This window comes from Cryptomeria japonica, chromosome 7 (genome assembly GCF_030272615.1).
Source record: "Cryptomeria japonica chromosome 7, Sugi_1.0, whole genome shotgun sequence".
NCBI classification, from domain to species: Eukaryota; Viridiplantae; Streptophyta; class Pinopsida; order Cupressales; family Cupressaceae; genus Cryptomeria; species Cryptomeria japonica.
In genome coordinates, this window is record NC_081411.1 from 160,776,659 (window position 1) to 160,801,247 (window position 24,589).

General features: G+C 33.6%; 1 protein-coding gene across 1 annotated transcript; it reads left to right on the top strand.

Annotated features, from left to right (window-relative positions):
- The first annotated feature begins 3,355 nt into the window (after positions 1–3,355).
- LOC131856532 (replication protein A 70 kDa DNA-binding subunit C-like) lies at positions 3,356–4,718 on the top strand. The gene is made up of 2 exons (XM_059208356.1): positions 3,356–4,018; positions 4,395–4,718. Exons 1-2 carry the CDS (start codon positions 3,356–3,358, stop codon positions 4,716–4,718), a joined length of 987 nt encoding a protein of 328 aa, XP_059064339.1.
- Positions 4,719–24,589: the final 19,871 nt, after the last annotated feature.

Sequence of the window (24,589 nt, forward strand, 5' to 3'; positions counted from 1 at the left end):
ATTGATATAATTTCCAGTTTAGAAAGTGAATTATTTTTTTCTTCTAATTTTTAATGCCTTGGAATACTTCTCCCTAACCAACTGGCTGTTTGATAAATTTGCCGGTTTCTTTCCAAAATTGGAAATCTGAAATACATTAGAAATTATCTAGACTCCTGAAAGCAGAAATTTGGTTCATCATGTCTTATTTATTCTAATTGTTTTTACTAGTAGGTCTTCTTCCAGCCTTGAATAAGTTGCACATTTTGTTCTTTCAGCTCGTTTAGTTGAAAAAAAAATGAAGCAAAAACCTTCAATAGGGAGAATTTGGATTGATTTTATAGGCCAATCTTTATAAGGTTTTTCTTATTTAATTTTATGGAAAAAAGTATTGAAAAGCTAAAATTTACCATGGCTAGCTAGATATAGATACAATACTGATCGAAATGGCTATATTATGCACTTTCTCCAAGCAAGAAAATCTTTTGCTCGGGATAAATGTGGATTCTACTGTAACATTCCCTTTCATCTCAAAGTAGAAGTAAAATTTTAGTATCAAACCAGTGATTCATGCGGATTGCATTAAAGTATCAATACTCACCTCATTGATTTTTTCCCTTTCTTGTGAGCAAGTTTGAACTTGCTATATTTTTTCAAGTGGCTAAGTATGAGTTTGGCTTGGCTTTCTGAAAAAACTAGCAGAATCAACTCTTTTCTGAATTATATGAGCAACTACAATGAACACAATAGCAAATTCCATTGAATATGTATATGGTTGTATATGTTAACTATATACATATGCATATACATATACATACAAGTTGACTGAATTGTTGTTGATGGTATATGGTTGTATATGTATATTTTTGAGTGGTTGTTGACACAATGCATATGACTGTTGAATGAATTGAAAAGACGCTTGCTAAAGTGGCTCCAAATTTAGAACATGTCAGTATCCCATAAATTATATATGCCACCAACCCTCACTATATCTATACAACCATAGAAAATAGAACTATCATCTCTTCTTTTGCATCAATTTGCATTGTGCAATAGATGTAAGTATCCCATAAATTATATGTCACCAACCCTCACTATATATGTACAACCATAGAAAATATGTACAACCAATACATATACAAATTAGCTAATACTTTTGGAACAAGTGCCACCGATTTAGGATGCTAATACTTAAACATTTTCCATTTGCACTTCAGGTTTCTTAATTTGATTCTAAATAATTGCAATTATGATCAAGTCAAATAAATAATAAGAAAGTCAAATAGTTTAAAGATTCTATTCCAACTATTGATTATGAAAAATCATTGGTACATTCTTTTTGGTGCCTCAGTTTATCATATCAGCATGATGTTTCTTCCAACATTTTTAATTAATAAATACTATTCATAATTCTGCTACATTCCTTATTCTGCCTGGTAGGAATATACTTTTGGAGCAAGTGCCCCCAATTTAGGATACTAATACTTAAACATTTTTCATTTGCACTTTAGGTTTCTTATTTTGATTCTAGATAATTGCAGTTATGATCAGGTCAAATGAATAATAAGCAGTGATACAATACACATAATCAATCCCATGCTACTGCTTATACACTTGCTACAATTATCCAATATTTTAAGAAAATATCTAATTTCAAGCAAATATTAAATTTTAATCAAATGCCAAGGACTCCAACTACATTTCAGCACTTGTTTCATTTTGGTTTTGCTTTGGATTTGGTGCCTATGTCATTCAATTTGGGAGGATTGTTATTTTGTTAATTTGAATTGAGTATGTTGGTTGGATTGAAGCTTTGGTTTGGGATCTCTATGTTAGACACATATCGAGAGGGTTCAAACTCATACACTTTAGAATTTTATACAATACAAATGAATGATTTAACAAACCATATATGCGTTCAGTTTTTTGCATCCTCCCCAACTGCTTCATTAAGAGACCATCTTCATGCTAAGGCAATATATATATATATATATATATATATATATATATATATATAGATATATATATATATATATATATATATATATGTCTGTGTGCATCTATATTGATATTTATGTATTTTCAAAGGTTTCCACATGTGCAATGTCTATATCTATTTGTTTAGTTGTGGTTGTATATGTATGTCCAAATGTTTTCTTCTACATGTATGCATTCGTGTGTGTTACTGATCCAAATTGGTATACCTGAAACTTGTATTGTGCTTTTTTTTTTGGGTGTTGTCTTTTCTTGTCGTCAAGTGTAATATGAATTGTGCTTGTCATTAAAATATGATCGCTTATGTTTATTGTTGTGACATAGACTTTCTATTTCACCGTACAAAGCCCCATTCCTCATCTCTAGAGAATAGTTTCCACAATTTCATCCACGACAGCCTCTCCTGATGGCTCAGAATAGCCTTCTGTAGAAACTTTGGTAAGCTTATTCGTTCATATGTATTGTCATATTCATCTTAACTACAATCATTATATCTCTATTTGTTCTTTTCTTTTGCGAAGCATTGTCATCCGTCAATGTAAGTGCATGTATCAACATATGTCACTATTTCAAGTTTTTTTTAAGATCTATTTATATATTTATAGATATATATAAATAAATTGATAGAGGTGTTCTTTGCATTGTCCTTGCCTATTTGCATGGGTGAATACATCAATCTATAATCTGTCCATGCACACAAAACAACATCTATAAAGAAACACACACATAGATAGTAATACAAATTGGAAGCTCCAAAAAAAAAGAAGGTTGTCATACCCATGCCTATGCATACGAATGTACATAACCTTGTGTATCTATTTGGTTGTCTTCTACTATCCTTGTAGGAAGTGCAACCACAACTACAATTGACCCCGCATGCAATCTTGTGCATCAACGTTGGGGATGATGTCCCCTATCCAGTACTTCAACTTTTGTCTTTTAAAAAATTGACAGCTGATGAAGATGACAGTGCCCGATATAGGGTTGTTTTGTCTAATGCCACACACATGCAATTGGCGATCCTCCCACCTAAGTACAGTGATTTGCTGCTTTCAGAGACATTAAAGATAGGCTCTATCTTATCACTGATAGCTTATGCTTGTAGAAATATTTGGAACTCGAGGTAGGGCCCTCTATATGTTCTGATGGTTTGTTCTTGGCTTTTGAAATCTCCCTTTGCACACTATCCAGATTATTCAACCTCTTGTTTTCTTCATTTTACAGGACTATAGTAATATTCAGCCTTGCTGTCAAATTTACAAATTCTCCATTGCTTGGAAAACCTAGATATCTATTTAAAGAGCAAGAACAACAAATGTTGGGTCGGGACACACTTGCCACAACTAAATGTTCCATTAATTTTGGAATACACCTCCCACATATGCAGCACGAATCTTCTGTTAATATCAGCCCGATTAAAGCCTTGAACCCCTATCAAAATAAGACGATTAAGGGGCGTGTAACAAACAAGAGGAAGATGCATCAATATAGTACACCAAAGTCCACTAGCCAAGTGTTTAGTTTTGACATGATAGATGATGAAGGTACTGAAATTAGCATAACTTGCTTTGGCGATGTAGCAGAGATGCATTATCATAGGGTTGAAGCAAGAACATATTATACTGTATCAAAAGGTTGCATTAAAGAAGCTGACACAAAATGGAACAAGCTTAACAGTCATCTTGAGATAACTTTGGACAACAATTCAGTATTGAAGTGTTGTGAAGCTGTTGTTGATAGTCAAGGAAATAATTCGCCATTCACACCGATTAATGAAATTACATACTACACCAACAACACTTTAGTTGATGTTATTGGTATTGTAGTTGTTGTTGGTGAACCCTCATTAATTCGCAGAAAAGATGGCAGCGAAGTAACAAAGAGAATTGTCAAAATAAATGATGTCTCAACTTTTACTATCAATGTTAAATCATGGGCAACAACATGGCAAGCGGTAGGTGAAGATTTGAAGAACATGCATGCAACCCAAACAACTGTTGTCCTTGCAGTCAGAAATGCTCGGGTTGGTTATTTCAATGGAAAGGTTATTAACACAACCACAACAACAACTCTAGCTATAAACCCTTCAATCCCTGAAATAGACACTTATATCAAGAGGAAAGATTCCAGATGGCCTTTTACCACTATCTTGTGTTGCTGGACAACTTAACTCACAATACAGCAGGATGACAATCACAACTGTTTTAGAATGTACAAGTGTTCTCTCTGAAATAGTTGAAACTACTATTAGGGCTGTTGTGAGAATCATTAAAACTGATTCTTTTTGCTATCCAGCCCGCCCTTTGAAAATTAATGGCAAAGAGTGTAAAAATAAATGTGTCCAGCAAAATGATAATGTATGGTTTTGTTCAAGATGCCAAACTCATGTGCTAGAATGCAATTACAAATACTTATTGCAGATGAAGCTCCAAGATCATACAGACACTCTTTGGGCTACTGGCTTTGATGAGGTTGGCACAAATTTGCTGCAAATATCTGCCAAGGACCTTTACATGCTGCAGTACGATTTAACTACAAAGAGAACACCTCAGACTATTATCAAGAGAGTCCTTTTATCTTGCTTTGTTTTCACACTTTCTGTTACAACAAACATGTACAATTCAGAGCCCAGGCTCAAAGCAACAATTACCAAAGTCACAAATATCAATTTCCAGGCTGAATGTACTCTTCTGCTTGCAGAGATTGCTCGGACGAGTATAGCTGCAGCGTTCCAGACCAATTAGATAGTGATGCTTTTCATCGGCCTTTTAATCTTCGTAGAATAGATAGCTTGTTAGTAGTTTTTGTTTGTAACCAACAAACAGAACTGAATTATTGATGGTTGTGTATATCAATGCTATCTAAACTTATGTTTTTTTTGGCTGTCCGAAACTTTTGTTTTTCAACATTGGTTTTGATCTAAAATTCTCCAATAGTTGCTTCTACTTAAAGTTGTTTATGTTTGCTAGAATTGTTCATCTTACCTAGTCAAACCAATTGTTGTTTTGTTCTACCATGCTTCCATGCATCTAAAATATATTGAATGCGGTTTTGCTTTTTTGCATCTTATGTTTTATATCCTTTTGTGCCTTTTTATGTTATGCTGTTATTGAACATCCATGTTTTCCAGATATTCTTAATTTGTATATCTGTATTTATACTATGCTGTAAAAACATAATAAGAAAGAAACCGTACAGAATGGACATTCGTGCAAATATTAAAACAAGAACCAATAGCTTCAATCTATGTTGTTTTAACAAATCCCTTCACCTCCAAATCATAATTTCTAAATTATGCTACTCCACCACACTACATCTGTCCAATTGAAATTATAATCTGCAATGTCAATGACTTGTATGATGTTGTTTATGTTTACTGTTATTAAATATTCAAAGCATTTAGTTGACCTGACTCTTTTATTTATTGTACTATTTTCAATCCTTTTAGATATGTTCTAATGCTTGGTCTAGACACACTTCTGCTTCTCATTATTGTTGAATTGTAAATTGAAATTACAATTTTGAGCATCCTTGCCAATTGACATACAGTTAAAACTTAGGTTCACTGCACTTTTCCTCTTTTGAAAACAACAACTTTCATATACTTTCTTTGTATTCATTAGGTTTATGCAAATGTATGTTGCCTTATATGTTCTCTCTAGCATTTACTAGTATGCATAAACATTTACATCTCCATCTATGTATCACGATATACAAAGATACATATAAATTGCTATATATATTTACATATATTTCCATACACATACATGCATACATATGGTCCTGCACAGTTGCAAACTCGCATACATACAACCACATATGCACTTGTATACATGTACATGCAAAGGCAGACATTCACAACAGATATATATGCACATGCACAACCTTATATATCTTGAAAGCTGTGTATCTGCATATGTAAGTAAATCTGTGTGTAACATATTTTTTATGTGCATGCATGTATCAATGCATAAATGATTATATGCATGGGTTTGTGCTCCTATGTAGAAATACATACACATGTATGTGTATATCATTGAAATTGATATATACATTTAAAAAAATGCATACACATACATGCATACATATAGTTTTACATAGCTACAAACTTCCATGCATGTAATACATATGCATACATATAGTCTTGTCCAGTTGCAAACTCCCATTCATACAACCACATATGCACATACATGCATGTACATACAAAGGAAGGTACTCATGGTGGATATATATGCACATGCTCAATGTTCTATATCTTGAAAGTTGTGTGCCTTCATATTGTAAGTAAACTTGTGACTATCCATATTCTTTTATGTGCATGCATGTATCAATACATGTATAGTTATATGTATAGGTATGTGCTTAAATTTTGTGCAAAATTATTTAACATATGCAATTCAAAGATTGCATCAAACACAAGTTTCAAATATTGTTTTTTAACAGTTGTTTCTTGCACAGTCAGAATCTAATATGCTTTGTTCATTTAAATTGTCTAAAATATTAATGCAGACCACAACCCAAGAATGCAATCTTAAGAAAGCAAAAAAGAGAGAACGAAATTGTCGCTATTATGCAGAACATAGAGAAGAAATCTCAAAAAAGCGTCGCCTGGAACGAATGAAACACAAAATGCTTTTGCATGTGCCTGCACCATGCAAAACCCCACAGATGATAGATTCAGATTCACTTATTCTGGATCAGAACCTTCCTTTATCATGTGGCCCAACCAACATTGTTTCGCAACAAATACAAGAACCTTGCTTGAATTGTAGCAAACTACAATAGAAACATGCAGCACAAAACATACAACCTCTATACCATCAGGCAATATTGCAGACTACAACAACACATCAATGCACAAAAAACTGTTTCTCTTCTATAGAGTACATTCAAACATTGCAATCCTTCTGCCATCTCATTCATTCATTGTCTATGCTTCACACATGTAGTATTTGTAATGAAAGATATATTGGAATGGTGATACACAGGAACCAACAACATATTATTTGTTTGAGATGCTTTTCTGAAAGTGGTGTTCATCATTTCTCTTTGGCAAATAATTTGGACCCAAGTGAGCAACCCCTTGTGTTAAAAAAACTTACCCAAGTAGAGGAGATGCTTATAGCTAGGGTTGCTCCTGTTTTACAAGTCAGACATGCAAGAGGTGGCCAATACAAATACACTGGTCACACTATAAGTTTTCCCCAAGATATTTTAGAAATTGCAAAGCTTTTACCATGAAAACCAAAAGACCTTGAAGTCCTTATTGTCCACCGAAGTAATATATAAGGCAAAAAATATGATTTCTATGTAAATAAATTTCATGTTATGGATGCATTGAGCTATAAAATTCAACATGACCAGTACTATAATAATGTTGTCATAGACTTTTATGCTGTCAACTTGCTTCCTGATACTACTACAGATATATCAAATATGCTGCACTCTTTAGAAGAAGATACTAATGTAACAGCTATTCCACCAACAGAAGAACTTGACAATTGCAATGAATATGATGCAGAAATTTCATCATCTTTTATTCCAAAAATGCTTGCTCCAACCCGCGAACTAGATACAATTAAGAGAACCTTGCAGTTAGATGTTGATACTGATAATAATGTCCCTTGGCCTGAAATAAACTTATCCCCGATAAATGAATATAATATGATAGGCTTGTTAAGCATGGCATTCCCAACCCTTTTCCCATCTGGAGTTGCACTCCCGCTGTAGCCACGTACCAAACATGTTCATTTACATGAATATGCTCTCCACTTAATGAGATATGTTGATCCAAGATTTGGACAGCATGTCAGATTTCGCTATTACATTTACAATCTAATTATGAGACATCGTTCGCAACAATTTGCAACTATCTTCATTAGAACTAATTTGGGAGAGCCTATCCCACCCACCATGCAAGAGCTTCATGAACGATTGCAAAACACTCCTGATGATCAGTTGCCAAATCAATTGTTGCGATTTGGTGCAACACTTCGAGGCAGTCATGCATATTGGAGTAAATCTAGAAAAGAGCTTACTGCAATGATCTTCCAATGGCTCCCTGGAGTGCCAAATATGGAAACCATTGATTGGACAGATGATAATGAGGTCCAAATGGAAAAATCATTTTTTGACAAATATGTTTCTGCTTGGAATCCTCGCAGCACAACAGACTGCATGAATGCAATACACTACACTGCATTGGATGATCTATGTCTAGCTGATACAAAAAAAATCTTCTCCATAGACCCTGCATTGGATTATGAGGCATTACTTAATACTTTATAGAGGCACACAAAATGCACATAACATACATGCCTCAAGAAAATAGGTCCCACACTCAAATGTCGTTACAAAGCTCCATGGGTTTTACAACAGATGTCTACGTTGACAGTTGACAATGACAACAACCCATGCTATAAACCTGCAACGAATGATGATCATTTGAATATTCATAATCCTTGGATGCTTTCATTATGGAGAGCTAATATTGATTGTCAACTAGTCACTTCAAAAAAAGCTATCCTGCAATACATTTCAAAGTATGCTTCCAAATCAGAAAACAAATCGCAATCAAGGTCACGGGGTCCAAAATGGACAGTCAAACCTTGCAACCTTAACTTTTTGAAATACATCCATAGCATAAAATATAAGTAACACACAAAGAATAATTTACACATAGAGATAAAAGACACGATATTTATCTTGGAAAAGCCCTCAAAGGGAAAAACCCAGCCTCAAAAGATTCATCCTTATTATATTAGATCTAAAAACTCATTACATCTACCAGTATGGCTTCTAACATGCTAGGTTGCAACCTAGGATTACAACCATCTCATAACTGAACTTCAAGTATAATGTCAACTAAAGGAGTACATCTAGCCCCTCCAAAACCCATCACTATTAGGTCTCTTGGATCTTGTCACTATCATTGGTTCTCTTAAACACTTCTCCATCCTTCTACTCTAGATCTCTTTTGCTTCTTTGATATTTTGCAACAATCACAAATCATTCTTATATATCATTCGCACTCCCTAAGTCAATTTGCATCGATCATTGGCCGGCCATAAATACCAAAGTTTATGTAACATGTAGTCGGCCACCCCTCCATCCTAATCACCTTTGTACCTAAGATACCATTATGTGGTTTCCAAGACAATTTCTATTGGTTGTAATTCACCTCCACACATTTTGTCTTATTGGCACACACTTTCCTTCTCAAGTGCCTCATTGTGCAACAACACATAGTAAACCAATTTTCTTATACCTACTCTATCACTCCAAAATTTTTGTCAGAACCTTCAAATTTTGGCAAAATTTGAGGTTCCCATGATGAAAATTTGATTGTGACACTTACATAAACCCCTACAAGATTTGTTCAAATGCCTACTTTGAAGAATAGTAAATTGAAGCTCGTTCACTTTCATGCAAAATCACTTGGTAGGCATATTCACCTATCATATGTGAGTATCCATATCCATCTGCAACTTCCATTAATTAGATTTGATAGATTTTCACACTATCAAATATGCCAGAGTAGCCCACTTCAGAGGGTAATATTTATGAACTAGAATATTTTCATGCTAAATAAATTGGTGCGCGTAATTCTCATGATATTTGTGTACCTTTGTGTCCACTTTTAGAACTTCAGTATCTCATTTGGTATTTTTACCAAGTCAAAAGCAAATGGAAATTGTTGAGATTTTATATTTGCATTGTACCAGATCTATTAGGAACCCTATTTTTGAGAATGGATATTTTAAAACCATTTGACCATCATGTCAAAAGGATTGGTTCTGATGATTTTCATCATATTCATATACTTCCTTGCACAATTTTAGAACTTTAGGATTTGATTTGATATTTTATCAGAGCTAAAACGAAGAGAAATTTATAAAGTTTGGTTGTCTGCATGTTTCTAAAAGGTCAACTTTGACCATTAATATCTTGCAGGTTTTGTGGAGTTATTAAAAATGCCTTTGCACACATGTTTATTATACCCCAATGAACCCCCATGCTTTGTGGCTGATTCTCAGAGCGAGAGGTGGTATTTTTCAAGGCGTGAAATTGAAAGGGTCTAGAAGGGGTTTAACATGTGTATTTTCAAAAAATGTTTTAGTGATCCACTTTAATGATTAATATTTTACAACCCAAAAGTGATCTTGCGGTCACATGTGGTAGAAAGTTTCTTAGTATATATGGTTGCATTTATTTTCAATTTTATGGGGATTGAAGGAGTTTTGATAGGCTTTTTCAAAAATGTGCAAACTTCAAAAATTAAAGGATGTCATGACTTATAGGATGGACTCTGGAGTTTCTACTTTTTATTTTGTCAAAATTCGAGCCTATTTGATATATTAATTTAAAGCTCACATTTTCTAGCTATAGTCTCTCGTAAGCCAATTACAAAGGAAGTACCTCAATTTGGTGAGATGCTCAATGTTTGAAACAAAACCCATGTTTTATTTTAAATATCATATACAATTGGAAATTTGCATGGCTCTAGGGTGCCTAGTTTATCTGCAGTGGAATTAGTCAAAAATCATCATAGGAGAAATTAAATATTTCTTGACTTTTCTAAAGTTTAATAGTAAAAATTTAAAATACTTTTAAATGTTTAATGGGTCTCTCACGTGCAACTGTTTGAAGTAGATTTTTCTAATGTATGGTTTGAAATTTCTCATTCATTTTTCTATTTTAGGTGGTTGTGGGGCCCATTCCTTCCACTTAGACATTCCATTATTGTTCGTTCCATTCAAATAAACTTCACCGTTAACTTTCAAATTCAAAGTGCTCCTGCCTAGGAGTATGATATTTTGCCAAGATCAAGAGCTCAATCAAATGTACAAAATAGAGAGACAAGATATAGGACAAGAATAAATTGTATTCTCATCAATAGATAAAAAATAATCAATAGTTGTTCAATACAATGAATATAAACATGCTTATATAGGCAAGGCTCTATGGATAAGTGAGCACACAAACATGACATGTGGCTCAATAAGAAACAAGGGTAGGTAGGAAATAGGTGTTGTAGGTAGGAGAAACAATAAAATATTCCACATGAGGTGGATCACCCATCGAAGGTGGAAATATCAGTCCACAATAAGTGGATATGATAGAGTAGTAAGAAGATCAACATCATAAAAGGTGGAAATTCTCCTACACACACTATCCCAATGTGGCACAAACACCCAAGTGTCTAATATCCAAACTACTATGAAATGCATTATCCTAAGTAAACTTAAGTAAGGTGTAATAATATCCAAGATGAATAATTATTTACACCAACAAACCCCCTTAAGTGCAACTTAGGGGAATGCACTTAAGTCTACAATGCAACTAAGCAATGCAAGATGGGTCTCGGATATTTGGCCATGTTTGGTACCCATGTACAAATGAAAATGTATGCAAACCAATGCAATGAAATCTCTCACAAAGTAGAGAAAGAGAGAAAAACTCAATGGGTAAAAACCCTCCCCCAAAAGAGAGATGAAAGGTATACAAGAGAACTCTCATAGAAGTATGTGAGGAACAAAACCCCATGTGAGGAAAAAGTCCCCCCCATATGAGAGAAGAAGAGAAGCTAGGAAACCCCCCCTCAATGTAGAATCTGCACCAATGATAGAAGATCAATGATATATGAAGGGAATTCTCCACGAACATTGAATGATATTCCTCCCCTTAGGAAGAAACAAAACCAAAGGTGTACCCATGAAGTCTCCCCAATCATGAAGGGAAGATGTAGGAAAAAAACTCATGATGAAAGGAATCTCTGAAAACTGCTCGTGTCCCCATGTCGATGTTGAAAGACACCCCCTCCAAAGGTGGTAAACTGCTCCACATTGCTGAAGAAGGTACTCCAAGATCTAGTGGAGATGAATGTAGAACATGCCCCAAAGACTCACATGTCTCCTCTAAACATAACGAGACCTCCTCCAACTATTGTACACAAGTATCCACAATCATGTCAACCTTGAAAGAATGAACAAGATGGTTAGAGTGTTCCCTCACAACAATTGAAGAAGGATAATTTTCATCAAAGAGAATATGAATATCATCAATGATGTCTCCCAAATCTGCAATGTATGATTCCACAAACAAACCTGGAATGTCTGTCAAGTACTCATCCCATGAATCTGAAACTAGAAGACATGAAATATCCTGTAGCACTGAATCATAAGAAGGCAAAACTATCACACTATCCACATCATCAGGTGCAATAGGTGATATGATATCAATAGGAGGAGATAAAACACAAGGCTCAAGAAAGGGGTCACATGTGAGAATCCCCAAGTTCAAGTACCCAAAGTTCTCCTCAAAATCTAAACCATCACAAGAAGTGTGATCATCATGTGAAGAATCATCATATGTGAAATCAGTATCATCAACAAAATCTAAAAAGGAGTATAAACAAGATGCATGATCAACCACCCCACTCGGAATGATAGCTCTAGTTTGCAAGTCTCTAATGAAAATTAACTCGGGTGTGAACTCCACAATTCTCTTTGTTGCACCATGTGTCATTTGATAGATGGAAAGGAGATTGTTTGGCAAATGGGGTACACACAACACATCATTGAAGGATTTATCCCCAATGTCAATAGATCATTTCCCAATCACATTCATGTATGTATGATTACCCATCAAAATCTGTGGCATGGTGCAAGGCTCAAATGAAGAGAATATAGACTGCAAAGATTCCATATGATGAGAAGCCCATGAATCTAGAAGCCATCTCCCTAAATCATGACTTGTAGTAGCACAAAGAGCTTTTCCTTTTCTTGTCCCAAAATAGTGAGTCTTCCCACTTGTTGAAGCCATGAATGCTTGCCCTTTCCCTTTTGATTGTGTGGAAGTGGAAGTTGATGAATCATCCTTCTTGTAGATATTAGGTAAATCAATGTTATGCTTTTTGAGGATGTGTATGAGCTCATCAATCTTCTTAGAATGCAAACGATGCTCCTCATGACCAAAATTTTTATAATAGCCACAAGTAGGTCTCTCCCTCTTTGGTGAATTGTCCCTCTTGGAAGAGGATGAATCTCCTTGTTGTGGAGAAGGTGATGCTTTGTCCTTAGGCTTTGATTGTCATTTCTTCTTTTTTGAGTTGTCCTTTCCTTGATTTCCTTTATTCCCTTGATTTGCCACTAATGCTTGAGACTTAGAAGCCTTAAGAATTTCCATACTTATCAACTTAGTTTGTTTCATCATCAACATTTCGGCGAAAGCATCAAATGTAGGCATTGTGTAGCTTGAACCCATTGTCATCCTATGGGTTTGAAAACTAGAAACAAATGTTGCATATTCTTGTGGAAGCTTTCCCATTAAGTTGAAGATCAGTTGAGTATCCTTCTTATCAATGTCCCAATCTTTGAGTTGTGCCCTCAACTCTTTTGCCTTAGTGACATAATCTTGTATAGTATCAAAGTTCTTGGGATCCAACATGGTGAGATCACTATCAATCTAATATTCCCTAATCTCATCAACTTTACCATACAAGTCTTGAAACTTTTGCTAAGCATCCTTGATTAGAGTACATTTCTCAATATGAAAAATGAGATCCTTTGATACATACTTTCTTAAGGTACCAATTGCCATCATATTTTTAGTGAGCCAATCCAAGTGACCAACAGGATCAGCCTTAGGATCAGAGGGAACAATAATAGTTCCATCAATATTATTTGAGTTGAGGAAAATTCAACTCTATAACTCCCAAAGTTCACTTGCATGTAAACCTGTCATAAAAAGAGAGAAGCAAAAAAACTATGGAGGCCAGAATTCACAGATCCAGAAAAAAGGAGTCATATTGATTGTGCAAGAAGAATGCAATTCAATAATTACAGTTGTTATGAAAATATAAAGAGAGAATCCTTATAAAAGGATACTCGAAACCCTAAATGTGAAAATCCTAAAGAATTATAAGATTCCTTAGTTTAGCTTAAGCGTAGAGTATAATAGACTAATAATTAAATAAATAATCATTAGCTAATAAAATATTACTCTAACAACCCCCCTTAAGATGAACTTAGGGAATAGCTAAAAAACAAATAAGGACTAAAAAACATTTGAAAAATGAAGGAAAGCAACAATGGGTTTCGACAACTAGGCTTGATGAGGTACCCAAGTACAATAAAATCTCTATAAAGTGGAGAAAAAGGAGAAAACCCTATTGGAACAAAACTCCTCTCCAAGAAGAGATGAAAGTTCAAGTGAAGGACTAAGAAGCCTCCAAACAAGAGTGTTTCAAAAGATAGGAACAAAAAGAAAAGAATGAAGAACACCACTGAAGCATGAAATAGCTGCAAACACTATCGAAGAGTAATTGCTGATTTGAAGAACCTCCACTGAAATAGAACATGACTAGGTAGAGAAGACTGTAATATGCATGAGTGCCCTCAAATGACACTACTCAAATCAGATGCCAAACAAAGACAAACAACTGAACTCAAAGATACAAATGACATGAAACACAAAAGCCTGAAGAGCTGATAAATCGAACCAAGGAAGCATTAGAACTAGCATGACAAACCTCTCCATAATGCGGAAAAGGGAGAGGGGTAGGTAAACTGAAAAGAACGGCCAACAACAACTGCATGACGAAGAACTAGGAACATCGAAGGTGCAAAGAAAGTACATAGTCTCATGGAAGGAACACTCACTTGACACACATCATGAGGTTAGTGTCGTGGAGGTAACACACACTTGACAAAGGTAGATGCAAATAAAAGGCAAACGTCAACCCCCCAATGGCACTTTATAAGTGCTGAAAAACAAAAAACTAAATAAAATATACCTGGAGAAGAATCTGGAAAGAAAACTCGTATGAATGGAAAGAACACAGAACAAGATTTCCAACAATATAAAGTTTTCAAAAAATGGAGTTTGGATGTTCAAGTTATGTCTCCCGGAGTACAAAAAGGAACCTTTGACTTTGATAGCAAACAACGCCATCGAAATAAAAAAATCAAAAGTTCAAACGTCCAAATCTAGATAGAGATCGGAAAGAGCTTTTCGACGATATAAGGTTTTGCAAAAAATGCCTTTGTATGACCAAGTTATGGCTAAAAGAAAAAAACCCCTCTTGTAGGGCATAAAAAAAGTAAAGAAAAAAAAATGAAGAAAATTTTCAAATGCATTTGTAGGTACAGGCATATGAATTTGTGAGCCTCAAAAAATGTGCCAATAAAAATCATGCCCTAGATGCCCTTGTCACAAAAAATAGGAAAATTATATATCAAAATTCATGGAATCAGCCTTTTGAATCCAACTATGGAGGTTCTTTTGGCACCAAAATGTACCAAACAATCAGCTACCCCCAGAAATGGAAAAGAAAACTGCACAAACCCCCGAATACATAGATCTGAAAAACAAGGCCCAAAATCTCTCATGAAGAGAACAGAGGCATGCAGATCTAGAGCTCTGATACCATATTAGAGTTGAGAAAAAATCAATTCTACAGCTCCCAAAGATCACCTGCATGCAAACCTGTCATAGAAAGAGAAGCAAAAAAGCTATGGAGGTCAGAATTCAAAGATTCAGAAAAGAGGAGTCATATTGATTGTGCAAAAAGAATGTAATTCAATAATTACAGTTGTTATGAAAATACAAAGAGAGAATCCTTATAAAAGGATACTTGAAACCCTAAAGGTGAAAACAATAAAAAATCATAAGATTCCTTAGTTTACCTTAAGCATAGAGTATAATAGACTAATAATTAAATAAATAATTATTAACTAATAAAAGATTACTCTAACAAATATAATGAGTTAGTCCTTTTTCCATAAGTTTACTCCATGCATCAATTTTTCAAGTAGAATAATTATGAGGAGTTAAGAGAGGAAACTTAGAAGAACCCATCGCAGCAAAAAGGAAGGAACACAAGAGCACAAAAGCACAAGATACACCCCCCCAAAATTCAATCAATCAAAATACCCTCTCGCCCCCCCCCCCCCCCAAAAAAAAATGATGATTTTGGCACTTTATATGTAGTGCGTGTACAATAGGCCACTTGCAAACAATGGCAAGTTGGACTTCTAATTTTGTTTTACAACTGCCCCAATAGGCCGAGAACTACAATGCAAAAGACAACAAGATAGATCTATGCAATAGAAATTATATTGTAGGCATGATTGAGTAGTAGAGAAACAAAGGAGTGATTGAGAAGCAGTAGTAGGTGGTGTGGCTAAGATTCAAAGATGGTGAAAAAACTAAATCTTCCATTGTCCTTCTATTTGTTTTCATAGATCGAACTCTCTATTCCACCACTTTGTCAATGACGATTCATTTAATTTTTCTTTTCTTTTTTAAAGCATCCACTCTTTGACAAATTTTAGTTGGTATTGATGATTGGTGGCTACTGTAGATTGTGGTTGCATGGGTGCATTAAGGGAGACACTTCAATTGCAGAAAGCATTAAGGGAGGAGTTACAATTGCAGTAACCACTACACTGCCTCCACGATGTTGCCACCTTGCCAATTAGCTTCTGAGTTTTTTCCACACATACATGCAAACGTCATATTTTTTCTTAAATTGGTTTTTTTGTTTATGGACAACATGGATCCCATTGTAGATGGCCTCTGGATGAAATTAGAGGACTAAAAGAGGGAGATACTCGAGCATTAATCAAATTATTATAGATAATACATTATAATAAATCTTTCAAGGAGATAATAAAATAAAAATAAAATATTCTAGTTGGTATGTGAATTATGATATATATACATTAATATTTTGAAGAGTAAAATAGTTTTTATCACACATATATCAAATAGATTCTCATATTTTAAAATTTCTATATAACCAGATTCTTCGAGGTGTGAAATTGATCCTATTCAGCATTCGGTGAACTAGCTCCATCTTTTGTCAATCCATTGGAGATAAGTTATGGTCTATGTTTTTTATGTTATGCGACTAATATAAACTTCTAGTCTCAATGATATTATAATTAAAATATTCCTCTTCATATTGTTGTCATGTTGATTATGTAGTTTTGCAGTATCATCAATTTTGTAATTATTTTATTTATCTCTTTTTACCTTTGTACCTTACTAGAGCTTGTCCAATCTCTTATTCTATGCTCATCCATAAAACGTTAATCTAATTTATGAATGTTTTATCCAAATTTTCATTCCATTTCTTTTTATAATTTTTATAAACTAGGTCAAGAGCAAAAAAAGAAATTATTTGTTAAGTTGATCTATATCAAAAGTATAAAACTTATAAATCATTTTATATGACTACTCTATTAAAAATAACTAAAAAATAATAGGTATGGACTTTAAAATTATTCAATTAAGAAGGCATAGTCAACATTGATAGTCAATTTTTACCAAATAGATGAAACATAGACCACCAACAATAATAATAATTAAATTTTTAAATTTCAAAAGTGTTTGGAATTTTTTTATAAAATTGAATGTTTGAAGGTTTAGATAATGGAATGAGGCTCTGAAAATAGCTAAATGGTGTAAAATAAATTTAGGCTTATATCTCTAGTTTAAGAAAATGTTATGTATTTTGGAAGTTATGTCATTTTGATACATTTTTTTGTTGCAAATTTCAAAATGTTCATAAATGAAAAATAGAAGGTGAGAAATTTCAAATTTGACTTACGGAGGAAATTGGAAGATTCTTAAGGACATACCAGTTTGATATTTACATAAAGATTTCATGGATGGACGGATTTGATTTTTATTAAAAATAAAAAGTGTGATTTTTTAAAGAAGGATTATCTATGCTAAAATCATTTTTCATTTGTAGAGATTAGAATTTTGGAGAAAAAATAGTGAAAAGAAACTCTAAAGTAATCTTGTGACTTTTCTTTAAAGGATTATAGAAGTCTACAAATTTAGTTTCAATTATTTTGTTGTAATAGATTTTCTTTATAATAATGATAAGAATCTTAAATTTTAAATGTGTGTGTATATATATATTCATGTCCTTTAGAAGCATACTTTTGAATCAATTAAAACTTCTTTTTTTGCACATTTGTTGTAAGAGTTGTTTATTTAATCAGTTTATCTTAAAGAGAGCGGTATTATTTTTTTAAGTTAAATGCATGAGTTCACTGATATTGTTGTTAATTCTGTAAGATTGAATAATCCTTTCCATTATACCTATCCATTTAAAAAAAAATAATTAAGAATCATACTTTGATGTTGTATGCAACTAGAGATTTAGATGTTGTAATCATGTTCACTAATGAAAGATAATAAAAATATTTATAATACAAAATCAAATATAAAATCGTTAATTACAAATAAAAAAATTACCTACTACGATAAACTCATTGTTCATTTAAAATAAAATGTTTTTAAGTTGTACCTACCGAGATTTTATAAAGCTTAAATTGCAATAGACATATCCATCTCTTGTTGGCCCATGCTCTCAATGATGCTAATCAGAAAAGTTCATAACTTATCAAAAATCGTTAAACACAACTTTATGTACACCCTATCAAAACAATAGCTTTGATATCTTATGTTGACAGTGCAGGGCTTTCATTTTTAGCAATGAACATTTTAATTAGAAGGAAAATTAGGCTTTCTGGTTTAGTTTCAGTCGTCGTATATATATATATATTCTAAAACAATATAAACAAATGCAGAAGAATCTATACAAACTACTTGTGAGAAACTTCTCGTTGGAACTACTTCTTACCTACCTTTTCATCCAGTCAAAGAAAACCATACATTGTAGGGTTTTGAATTACCTATTAAATCCTAATGTGTAAGCGATTTTAGTTGTCCTATCTTCTTGCAGTTTCAATGAAGTTTCTTACCATAGCTACTTCCCTGCATCATCTTCAAGAGATGTGAAATGTTAAGAAATTAAATTTTACATTTAATAATCTATTTGTTAAGTTAATTAGTTGGCTGGCAAGTTATTTTCAAAACCCAAAAATAACGGTTTCACAAGATTAATACACTAGATATAATAATGCAATAGCATGATTAGAATAAAATTTCTATTATTTTTAGAAGTGGGGTGTCTGTTTAACTTTGGTATCAGGACTAAAAGGGACCTAGCAGAGACTCTAGAGGAGAAGTGCAGGTGGGTGGAGGCAGTGTAGTGGTTCAATCTGGATGAGAAGCGTCGTTGGAGGAAGATGTTGTCAAAAGGTTGCAGAATATGGCTTTACATCTGCTATTTGCATTTACTTGAGATCTTTCCCATAGCCTCCATCCGTTGTAGTCCATGATACTATGCTTGCCAGGTTATTAGCTGTACTTGTGTTGCCTATGAAGATTGCATATGATAAGAAAAGACAACAACATAAGAGGGCAGTATAAAACTAGCTATTGGGATGAATAATGCCTTGCTGGCCATGAATGGTGGTGTCGGGAATTTGAAAGTCAGTTCTTTTTAGAGTAAAACGTTGCTGGGCGTTTGATATTTATTTATTGGGCATTTCATATATATTTTTTGGTGATGTATATGGAGGTTCTCCCTATTTTTATGCTTTCGTAAAATTGTGAAGTTCATAAGGAATAAGGGAACATAAGGCGGTCAACGAAGGAATGAATGTAAATTTGTTATTATTTTTAAAGGATTCTAGTTTATTTGAAAGTTTATAATCGAAAAATGATGTTTTTGTATTTATGTTTTTTTTCTGTATTTTGATTGGCTACATTGAAAATAATTTGGTATAGATTATTTTTAAGATTCAATTTGGTGTAGATATAAATTTATAAGGAGTTGTACAAATATATTTGTAAAAGGTGTATTTTGAGTAGAATTTTGTATTTAGTCAATTTTATTTTTTATCATGGTCACACATTTAGTTTATTTTTGGGTTATTTGTGTTACACTCCACAAAGGTTTCAAGGCTCTTGTAGACTTATACGCTACATTTGATAGATACAATGTAAATATGAGACATTGGAGGCTAGAGGAAATGGAGGTAGGAGGTACGATGATTCATTGCATAAGAGACATTTTGTAATCTCTAGTTCCTTTAAGAGAAAGAGGGGCCATGTAGTGATTTGTTGGCTTGTGGATAGTTGAATATGCAAACTTGGTGACTTATTTTTGTCTACAAATAGTTTAATGCATATAATGACTATGGAATTTTGAGTGTGATTTAATAATCAAAGTATTTGTGCAAACATGAGGAGTTTTGGTTGATGTTGGTGCAGAGTTGGGTAATCAGAACATTACATGAAGAGTATGGGTTGATGTTGATGAAAAGTTGGATAATAAAAAAATTTGCCTAGATAAAAGAAGTTTAGATTCATGTTGATACAATTTTCTCTTGTTATTATTTTTTCATAATGTAAACCCTAGGGGGGTTATTAGGAAATTAAGGTTTACATTTAATAATCTAGTTATTAAGTTTGTTGGTTGGGAAGTTATTCCCATAATAGGAAAATATTAGCTTCATAAAGGCAATAAATTGAATGCAATAACTTAACGAAATGATTATAATGAAATTCCTCTTTTGATTTTGTTTGAAAAGTAAATCTTCTTTTTCTTTCTTTTTTTTTTTGTTGTTTGACTAACAAAAATATCAACCTAGACCAACCATTCTCTTCACATGAATACATAGATATATATATCATAAAAGATAGCGAAAGTGTTGCATAATATCTTATGGAAAGAGGGAGAATTTTTTTCTAGAAGAACTTGACACTTAGTTAAATGTATTTAGAGTCATGTGTATAGTTTTAATGTTACCTTGATTGACCTCTCAATCTAGTTAGAGAAAAACAACTCGCATGATATTTATGATTGTCACCCATTTACATGATCTTTGGCATTTAAGAAAGGGAAGGGTTATAAATAATTTCTTAAAATTGTAATTATAATTAGAAGGATGTAATAGATGAAAAAATAAATTAAACCTTCCATGTATTGCAACAAGTTGCAACATTTCCTAACATATTATAATATGAGGTTGCATACAAAGAGGATCTTTCACAATATCATACAAATTGGCTTACCACCTCTTTATTAAATCTTGGGCATCACGTGGGAAGAATAGGGATAAGTATTTATATTATTTAATAATTTACATTTTATGGAGCATTTTGTCACACAAACAAAAGGTTTATTAAATGATATAGCTTTGTGATCTATGTCTAGAACTTTTTTTTTAATTAAAATAAGTGGGTTTTTTGCAGCATCCAGACCCGACTAAAAAGGAAGATGGTTACCAAAGAAGTAACCAGATCAAGAACCAAGAAAGAATGGCAAAAAATAACCAAAAAAATTATTAGAGCTATGAGAAGACAAAAAGTAGACAAACATTTAAGAAATAATAGTAGATCTAATGTGTTGCAAGTGTGGTTGTCATTGCACCAAAAGATTGACCTGTTAATGGCCGATACAACCACTAGACTTATCGAATCCATAGGAGGTGGTTAAGCCATGTCACAAACCCGAGCATTGCACTGCACAACACAAGGAGACCAAGGGCACACTCCTTGCAACAATCCCCCCTAGCACAAGCGAGGGCTTTGAACTTGTGACCAAGCTCTTATACCACTTGTTACAAGTGTGGTTGCCATTGCGCTAAAAGATCGACCTCTTAATACCTGATACAACCACTAGACTTATAAAATTCACAGCAAGTTGTTAAGTCATGTCACAAACCCAAGCATTGCGTTGCATAGCACAAGAAGACCAAGGGTATGCACCATGCAACATAATGATTACTAAAAATTAGAGTTGGGACCCAGTACCAACTCTAGTAGGGTAATTTGTGTATTAGGAGCATTAAGATACTAGCATTTTTCTTATAATGAACATTTTTGCAAGAGGCACCCTCCTTATTAATATAACATTTTAAAGTGGGGGAGGAGGTACCTTTCAAAACAATAGATGAACGATGTAGCTAGGGAATGAGAAATGCAGAGAGAATCATGTGGTCTAGAGAAAGAGAATTAAGAACCATACTGAATCTATAACAAAGGGAGCAACAATTGCCAGATATTGAGCTACTAAGCTATCTCATTGAGCAGGAGAATAAGGCACTTAATCAGTTGAGAAAATTAAGTCATCATCCAAAGAAAGAGGAAAGATGGTGACATGTGTCCAATTATCATCACCTTTCACTAGGTGGTGGAAAATTATGGACAAGACCAATGAGGACAAGAAGAAGCCAAATGCACTACAGCAAGACAACACCTACAATGGAATGGGATACCCTCATAGTCAAGTATCTGGGTCCAAGGTTGCTCTCCTACCTTAAGAATTATCTCAGTAGGTAATAGCTTCAAAAGACCAATGTTCACCAGGATCTAAGAATAGGAGGTGCGGGAGAAGTTGCTAGTGTTAAGGCAAAATTTGAGGAATCTACCTATCATATTGCTAATAGCCTCATAGGAAGAGTTTCACCAAGAAAGTAGAGGGAGGTAGGGTAATCTTACCCAATCTAGGGGGTAGCAGGATATTCATTTAGGGGGCTGAAGAAGGGCAATTAGGGACAAAGGAATAGAGGGTGAGGGCCTCATTTCCATTAATCCACAGACAAGATAGCATTACAATCTTTTGTGGAGTCAAAAAAATAACAAAATAGCCACAAGCATAGGGCTAAATCTTAGCCTAACCAATATTCATAGGCTTTTGTATCTCTAAAATCTACATATGCAGAACTAGTAGTGAGGGCCACAAGTGATTCTACTTACATATCAATCTCTTCTTCTCGAAGTAGGAGACGCAATTTAGTACCTCTTGATACACTGCCACATTTGGACTAGAGGAAGCATGGAGGAATCACTTTTGTACCACAACAAAAGGTTCCTAGAAGGGTTTGCATAACAAGTTTGCAAAGGAGGCCTCGAGAAATGAGTTCATCATAGTCTTAGGAGTAGCAAATGATTTACAATCATCAAAAAGACATTTAAGATGGCCAAGGGTTGAAATAGAGCCAATGCTAAAGATGTCAACCATTAGGTTGCAGGTAAGGGAGTCATTAACACCAATCTGTAGAGAAAATGTCTAACTATTTGTTAACATATTTAATCTATTAAAATGATTTTTTAACATGTTTATTTCACTTATTTATATTATAAAATTGATTGAAAAGTAGGTACCTCAAGAAAGATATTTCTTAGTATATTATATATATAGTCACACTAATTTAGCCCTAATCCTAATCTTGATAGAATTTAAACCCTAAATCTAATTGTACATCAATTCTACTTGTATTCCATATGTTCAAGAAAATTATTTTATGATCTTCTAAATTCTACTTTCTGAATCTCTAAATTGACATTTATTTGGTTGTGTTTTCTTTTAGGATAATTCTTAAGGATAATAGTTTGTGGTTGTGAATTTGCATTATTCTATTTCAATGTGAATTGGATTTTTATTTTTTCTTAATAGATAAAGGGTTGTAGCTAAATAATTTTATTAATTTAATAAAAAATTATATGACCTAGTTTAAAGAAACATACCACAGAAAAGAACCAAAAAAAAAACCTTTGATTGTAACTCGTGAAAAAAATGAAAGTTACAATAAATGACAAATTCCCAAATCATTACAAAAGGCATGATGGCCAATTAAAAGAAAAAAAAAAAACCTCAAAGTACAAATACAATGGGCCCCGAGGAACCTTAATAATCTTAAAACGAGCCACGAAGAGACAGCTTGCATGAAATCCAACATAACCACACTCGAGGCCAAATATTCGACAATTCCAAATGTTAGACAATTATCTTACACAGATTCACTAAATCCAATATCTGACAGAGAGAATGGATAAAAGGGAGCAGAAATAGCGAAGAAAAGGAACTCACAAATACCTGTCCACATATACCTGTCCACATATGCGGCCATATCAGAGCGGAGCTATTAAACTACCAAAATTGTTTGAATCAAACAGCCCCGAAGGCTAATTAAAACCAAAAGAAATTTAGAGAGCTATGGGCCACCGAGATTACTAAAAAGTCATGTCTACCTACCTTGATATAGAAATCTAAACATATGATACCACAAAGGAAGATAATAGCAGGCTATGAGAAGCTTCAGAAAAAACCGTCAACGTAGAAACTTCATAAAGCAAGGAAACCAAGCAATTGGAGAACCAAACCATGGCAACCACATAGAGCATTCCCATAATGTATTCATGAGATTTGAAAGATATAAACCGTTAGCTAACTAAGAGATAAATTATCCAGGAATCAGTGTTTCCGTCTATATCGAGATTATTTAAAGAAGGCCAAAAGCGAACAAGTCTTGACACCAAAAATTAGAAACTAACTTCCAACCACAACTACATGCTTCTCAAAACTATACTGGGAAAGCAAAATAGCCCCAAGCCATAGCTTTAAAATCATGAAAGACATAGGAGCCAAAAAGATCGAGTCTTAACCACAGTGATCAAGAGAAAACTATCAAACATTTATACAAGCTTATCAAAATAAGAGAAAACCGAAAATACTAAAATAAGTGCTGCTACCACACCAGAGACAACATTATTTAGTAGGCTCAAGTTTGTTAACTCCCTCAACACCTACTTTTACTCTTCTATTTTTCTTTTTTTTCTTTTTCCTTCTATAACATATTTATTATTATTATATATTATGGATACACGCACTCACAAACACATACATATTATCGATATCTATCTTAATAGTAGGATAGCTCAAGGAAGTCAAACCCTAGAA

Coding starts and splice junctions, on each gene's coding strand:
- LOC131856532 (XM_059208356.1), top strand. CDS start 3,356: ATGCAGCACGAATCTTCTGTTAATATCAGCCCGATTAAAGCCTTGAAC. Junction 4,019..4,394: donor TTGGTTATTTCAATGGAAAG/GTTATTAACACA, acceptor TACTTATTGCAG/ATGAAGCTCCAAGATCATAC.